Below are 7,542 nucleotides of genomic sequence, written 5' to 3' on the forward strand. Positions count from 1 at the left end.
AGGAAAGACCTTCCTGAGAAATGTACATAGAAATAGTAACGGTGAATGAACTCTTTACCCTGTGGTGTTAGAGGTAAAGGACGTTCCCTTCAAGCTCCTTTCTCATATGTGACCTGTCCTTTCCCCTCACTCACCCCACACAGACACAGAGCATCCACAGGATGGATTTGCGGCAAGTGGTTTTTTTAAGCTAGGAGAACCAGGACAACAGGATACTTTGATCTGTGATGTTTTTATCAAGGAATATCTTTGGCTCTAGAAATCAGTAGGGGTCAAGAAAAAACTCCAGGTAAACAGGAAAAAGGGATGGTTAACACAAAGAACTCTCTCTAAACCCAACCACTGGGATATACAGAAAGATAAAGGGCTCTCAGTTTCAGCCTGGTCACTTGAACACTTGGGTTAATTGTAATCCTCACCACAGTTACTCCATGTTCAAGTTTCCAAGGGTAAGAAAGCAGTCGGGAACTATGAATAGAGTGCCCAGTGATAAAGATCATGCAGTTGGTTGGGATGTCTTGTATTATTTTTTCCAAGAAATCTGAATGGCAAATAGGAAGTGGAACAGTGAGGAATTTGAGGAAGAATATGTAGAGATTTACACACTGAAATATGGCACACTACCACACATGCAATATATTCCTTATGTGCATTACTATGCCAGCATTCTTTTTATATATAAGTAGAATGTTAGTACTAGAAGGAACCTTGGAAATTACATGGTTTACATCTGTGATTTTAAAGTGTTATATGCTGGAATATAAAGAATGAAATGAAGGTATCAGAGAGAGGCTGGAGATGCCAGCAATTTCAGGTTGTGGATTTTTCATCCTAAATGCCTAATCTCTCTAGGTTGGCTGTCCAGGGAAGGGACCTTAGGGGGTTTATAATGGCAAGTAGGGTATAAGAGGCTGGGTGACTAATCCGGGGCATTAATTGCTCAAAGCAATTAACATCAGAGGGAGGGGGCAGGCTTTCCCAAAAGGCCTTGTAGCATCTTCTAAAGAAAAGTTTTCTTTGTTGGAATAAAAAGAATAAATAGACTGGGAATAAAAAGGGATTGAAAAAAGGCCAGCTATCATGAACCCAAAAGAGATGATCTCTGCTAGATCATTGGAGAGAAAAAACAAAAGGAGTGTGAGCTGGAGTAATAGAGTCTGTGTAGGGAGATCAGAGCAATATCAGATTGTTGGACTAAATGGATGCAGAAAGTATAAATGGTTTAGAAAGAAAATAAGCAAACTTTTAGGTGAAAGGCTCAGGGAATTAGTCTAGGATATGAAGAATATAAGAGAGGAAGCTAATGGCAGGAAACTTTAACAGAAAGAGAAAGAAGCCAAGATGGATTTGGACACTCTGCATTTGAAAGGAGGCCACTGAAATCCTAACTATAGGAAACAGAACTTTTCTGGACAGACTTGACCAATCTTCCCTCTGCAAATGAGGAAGGTGAAATCCAGAGATGTCAAAGAACATTCCTAAAGTGACATTCTTGGAGTGCCTGGGTGGCCAGGTTGGCTGAATGTCTGACTCTTGATTTTGGCTCAGGTTGTGATTTCGGAGTTATGGGATTGATCCCTGTGCCAGGTCCATGCTGAACATGGAGTCTGCTTAGGGATTCTCTCTCTCCTTCTCCCTCTGCTCCCCCTGCTCACATGCTAGCTCTTGCTCTTCTCTCTCTTTCTTAAAAAGAAAAAAAAATAAGTAAAGTGACATTCTAATTAATTAGTGTTAGGGTTAGGTCTAGAATTCTATGTCTAACCAGTGTTAGTGTTCCTTTAGTTTTATTATAGACAGGTTAATGTAGAAAAGAGAAAGAAGTTTTAGGTTTTATCTCACTACCAGAGCCACTGTTAATTAAAGTGTAGGAACTGAGAAGGATGTGCAGTGATGGCAGAGAAAGAGACCTAGCATGAAGAAGATCAGCTCTGATGAGACAAAAAGGATAGGAGATGGAAAGGACATGCTCTAGACCTACTCAGAGAAAGAGAAAAGAGAAGTGTAGAGATGATACCCAAAAGCATATTTGGCAATAAACACATTTAAGAGAGTGGTTGTAAGCCTGAACTGATAGGCATGGGTCACAGGGTATAAACACCACACTAGGGACTGACTAAAAATGTTTGGCTCTCTGTAAAAGCAACTTGACATAAAAAATAGCGTTCTAGCATGCAGTTAAGCCTCTCAGTAGATGTTTATAGACATCACGAGAAGCCATATCCATGCTTCAATTTTGGAGGAAGTCATTTTAAAAATAAAAGAAAGTACTATGTCATGTATGAGAGTCTTTTATTCTATAAAAATTTATTTATTGAATAAAGACCATGGCTTATACTTTTTATTCTGCATATAATGCCAACATCCTATCTGGATGGACTTGGTGACCAATACTACGTAAGTAGCAAGCATAAATCTTAGACACCTTCCCACCAACCTTCTTTCAAGTCAAGAATCTGTGTTTACTACCATGCTATGGTTGTAGCTATATATTAAATGCTGATTAAACACTTTAGAACAATGGGGCGCCTGTGTGGCTCAGTTGTTAAGTGTCTGCCTTCGGCTTAGATCATGGTCCCAGGATCCTGGGATTGAGCCCCGCTTCGGGCTCCCTGCTCGGTGGGAAGCCTGCTTCTCCCTCTCCCACTCCCCCTGCTTGTGTTCCCTCTCTCACTATGTTTCTATCTGTCAAATGAATAAATAAAATAAATGAATAATTAAAATATTAAAAAAACACTTTAGAACAATGAATATATATATATATATATCCCAAGTGAGATATAAACCAATATTTACTAAAGAGGATTCCCTGGAACACCACATCCACAAAATAACCTAAAACAATATTTCATGCTCAAATAAGTTTGGCAATCACTACTACCATAACCTTCTCTTGGAGAATGTACAGTGTTTATTACCATGTTAAAGGCTATAAGAAGTCATGCAGTAAAGAAATCTTTTTAACTTTGTTCAGCCTAGCATTTTCCAAACTTATTTGACCATGAGAACTTTATCTTCCTATATTACACTCATTGTATCCTATCAACCAATTTCAACAAAATGCACTTTGAGAAATACTAATTAAAATAAATCTATAGATGACAAGACTATGGAAATAACTTGGTGATGAATAGCCAAGATTCATATCTAACCTGTGAGGATAATGTTATAGGAGACAACTAAAACATTATCCCATAAATGTCTCTTGGTGCTGTTTTCAGAGACTTAAAAGATATGGAATTGAATAGACCATCAGTCTAACTCATGAAAATATGTATTAGATTCTTAAGAAGGAAACCACAGAGATTAGAGAAAAGAAACAGTAAAACAGCTAAGAAGAGGGACTCATAAGAATATACTAAAGGATGATTCAACCAGAGAAGAGATGAACAGTATATGAAATAACTACATTGAGGTCTCTAAAATTTTAAATTTTCTGGTGGGTAGCAATCTTTATTGTCTCAAGATCAGAACAAGAATTGGTCTTAAACTACAGAGTGGAAGATTAAAATTAGATTCAGGGAAAATAAAAATAACAATTCCTGGCTGGAAAGGATATAAAGAATTGGAAAAACTGATAATGAAGAGAAATAATCTTTCTGTGTTGTCAGTTTTAGAGAGATGCTTATTTGTCATGGATGACATAAGTATATTCTTGCTTGAAAGCAAGAGGCTAGAAGTGGCAAAATCTCTGCACGATGAATCTGTGATGTGGGGATGTGACCACCCATTTTCCTTACTTGAATTTTCCCAGCCATGAGTCAGCAATGGCTGCTCCCAGCATGGGAGTGAAATAACAGAGGCTGCTGAAGGCATGGTATATAGATGTGGAGGTGTCTTCGCTCCAGTGCAGGAAATACAGGAAATACAGGGTCAGCACAGCTGAAGTGGAGAAGGGGAAACAAAACAAGATAGATGCATTAAAGTGATTTATGGAGAAGTACATTTCATCTCTGGTCTTTGAAGGTAATCCCGACCTTCAACACTCCTATCAATGAAGTGACTGAGGGGGTACTGCCAGGCAGTAGAAGGAGGACCCATGTGAACTGTGGGAGTGGATGGGACTTTGCTTAGTGGACAAATGCAATACTCCTCCCTTCAGTCCATGTGCATACATAGCAGCATTTAAGCCAATCACAAAGATCATATGGTGCTTCCAATATCCCTACCTTCTGCCTCCCAACAATATAGTTCATAGACCTGAGAAATAGACGTGAAAATGGAAGTTGTCACACTTTTATTTTTACAGACTGTGTTTTGGTTACTGTTAGGCCTTTCTGTTCTTGGCTTGTATGAGTTACTAGGTGAAATCCCATGAGGTATTTATTGGCAGGGTTGGCCAAAGGAAAGGACCAATTTGGATGAAGGCAGAAAGTGTGGATAAGGGAAATAAGTGCATAAAGAAGACCACATTGCCAAATAAGGGGTGAGGATGAGTGGAGAAAAGGAAGTCCTTGGGACACAAAATTACCTTTCATGCCATAATAGGAAAAGCGCTCACAGAATTCATTCACCACAATGAAGGCAATGCTCAGTGGATAGTTGGAGCCACAGATTTTCTATGAAACAAAAAGACAATGGTTCAAGCATGAGCTCCCCCGCCGCATTTAAATCAGTAGCTTGCCCTATAACAGAAAAATGTATTTGTTTTAAATCACTGTGATAGGTAATGCGTAGAAATGGCTCCTATTCTTCATGAAACACCTATTATCACCCTGAAAGTGCTTGCATTGCTGACTTAGGAGTGATAGAAGCTATTCTGAATATTACTTTGCTCCTCATTCATTTAACATGGAAGTACTCAGACATTCCTTGATCCCAGAGACCAGGACCTGCTCAACTTCCTATAACTACTAACTGAAAAGCCTGGGGCTCTGAGCAGGAGAATAATCATACTTATTTCTAAGAACAGAACAAAGAATTAGACTATGGAGCACTTGATGCCCAAGCAATTACATTTAGAGGTCAATAACCTCCTTAGCTACAGTGTTAGAACTAACCTCTCTTGTCCCCACCTGCCCTATTCATCATGCTGGGAGGAATCCTGGCAGTTATGATGGCTTCCCATTCAGAGCCTGCTGGAGCCAGGCTCAGAGCCCAACTAAAAGTAAGCTGATTGATCACCTTAAACTTGGGCAGAGAGTTCTTAAATCTTGTAACATTAAATGTCCACTCTTCCTGTGAAAGACATTCTATAACATTTTCTTGTTAATCCTATGAGACATTAAAAGAACTATGCTATTACATGTACCATATCAGTCAGTATGTAAGGAATGTCATGTTTATTTCAAATCCCTACCTATTATGATAGCCAAACTAACATGAGGGGGGGATGGAGATATCTGTATTTGGGACGGTCAAATCTCATCATGAAATTTATATTGCCTCTTATTTCATAAGAAATATATGCATCTTTATAAGCAGACTTAAATTGTTTAGGACCAGAAGATATATAATTAGCTAAATAAATAAAGTGATAAATTAATGTTTTCATTTTTACCCAGATGGATAGACATGAACAATCCTCCTAAATATTAATATATGTTAATATATTTACTTACTTGAAAGACACAATAAACTGGCTTCTTACCTTCCCAGCTCACAGCTTGAGAATTATGCAACCTGGAGTTTAGTTAACACACTTTACTAGCTATGTACTACTAGTACTGGCTGTGTTAACCTACTGACCCTGGCCATGCCACTGCACCTGTCTTTATGTTCACTTCTATTATTCCAAAGAGATGAGAATACTACCACCTCTTGGACCATAGTGAGAACTCAGTAAATATTGGCTATTATTCCTTTACCCTCTCCACTTTTAAGATTTTGATATAAAGATTTAATGACATAATGAATTTGGAAGTGTTTAACAAGTATATAATACAAACATTATTATTCTTTATTTCTCTGTCCTGTCTCCCACGGTAAACTGGCACACATCGTAACAGAGACTGGATCTCTTCTAAAACTTTCCTTGGTGTCCAGCATAAGATTCTGAATACAGGGGGGACTGAAGGGTTGAGTTTTTATATTGGTTTAGAAAGAACAATCACACACAGTTCTCCGGGCAAGAATGCTTGCCAAGTTTCCCTGGATATTCAAATTGCTTCTTTTTTCACCCCAGAGAAACTCAGAATATACAATGAGATACAGCAAAGTCCTGGATCCCAACTGAAGAACTCTTAACTACCTCTTCCTGCTGCTTCTTCTCCTAAGTAAAGGAAACTTCTGTTTAGATTTGGTTTTCAGGTTAATTCTAACTCCAAGTGAGAATAGTTTTTGATAACCTAATACAGTCAGCCTGACACTCCAGAGGCCAAGAAGTAGAACCCGAAGAGCAATTCTGTTCCTGTCAGAAGCAGATTGGAATTTGGGGACTCACCGGAGTTGGCTTCTTTGGAAGGCTGAGGGGTCGAGGTTGTACTTCTTCAGTGGAGACAGGTGAAAAAAGAGTTTCCTTGGACTCATTTTTCTGGAAAGGATTCATAGCTGGTTCCTTACTCTCACTCTCCTCAAGCACTTGGCTTCAGTAGGCAGTTGGGACAGCTGCCAGCCTGCTGTAAAACCGGGCACTGGGAGTGGACTAGGTTTAACCCTGTGTGTCTCAGCTTTTAGCAGCTGCCTGGCCCAAAGCAAAGCACAAAGCTATAGGAAAAAAAAGGTTGGGTCTCAGAGACTGGTCAAAATAATGATTAACTAAAACGTTGAGCATGAGGAAGTAAGAGTAACACATCACAAGATGGGGCAAGATAATGCTAGAGAATTGCAAAAGAGTACAAAATAGCTAAGAATACAATGCATCAAGTATAGATTTAAAAACTGATTTCAGGAAAAAAAAACTGATTTGAGGGTCACAGGAGCTGCCATTTATTAAACATCTATTATGGCCAACAATAATATATATATGTTTTACATATATATTGTATATATCATATCTATCTATCTATATTCTAATTCTTAGCCCAATCCCCATTTTATAGGAACTAATATCCTAAGAGGTTGAGTAATTTGTCCAAGTCATGTGGCCAGCAAGTGGCAGGTCTGGAATTTTAACTGCCATGATTGATGGGAGATTTGTATTAGATTTGCCTATGGTCGTTATTCAGGAATGGAGGGTATGGAAATAGGAATGTAGGAATATAGGGGAATTGAAAGGCATTGAAGAGAGAAAGTCATCACAAAATTAAATTCGCAAAGATAGAAAAAGATGTTGGTTTTGGTTTTCAACATGATAAAGTTCAACTAGAAATATCCTATAAACAGTTAAAGAGGTGGAGCTAGAGAAAATGAGAGAAAAGTTTTGGTGATGTACATTTGGGAAAATCATTCTTCTTTGCTAAATTCATTCCTTGTGTTTTCATCACTTCAAGATGAGTCCATCATTTCATTAATAAATAAAATTCAATTTGAGCAAAAATTATGAACTAGTTACTTTCTTTTTTAGAAAAATATTTCATTTATTTTCAAAGACAGAGAGCGCACGCACATGCCCATGAGTGGGGGGAGGGGCAGATGGAGAGAGAATCTCTAGAAGACTCCATGCTG

The 7,542-nt window shown here is 38.4% G+C and overlaps 1 protein-coding gene across 1 annotated transcript in view; it reads right to left on the minus strand.

Moving 5' to 3' along the window:
* SLC15A2 (solute carrier family 15 member 2) overlaps positions 1-6,653 on the minus strand; it is a 32,740-nt gene extending 26,087 nt beyond the window's left edge. The window contains exons 1-3 of the mRNA XM_027586924.2: positions 6,380-6,653; positions 4,469-4,556; positions 3,738-3,879 (exon numbers count right to left, since the gene is read on the minus strand). Coding sequence (XP_027442725.1) covers positions 3,738-3,879; positions 4,469-4,556; positions 6,380-6,484 — 335 coding nt within the window. The 5' untranslated portion in view covers positions 6,485-6,653. The remainder of the gene's footprint in view (positions 1-3,737; positions 3,880-4,468; positions 4,557-6,379) is intronic.
* Between the last annotated feature and the right edge of the window lie 889 nt (positions 6,654-7,542).

The sequence above is a fragment of the Zalophus californianus genome, chromosome 1 (assembly GCF_009762305.2).
Source record: "Zalophus californianus isolate mZalCal1 chromosome 1, mZalCal1.pri.v2, whole genome shotgun sequence".
Lineage (NCBI taxonomy): Eukaryota > Metazoa > Chordata > Mammalia > Carnivora > Otariidae > Zalophus > Zalophus californianus.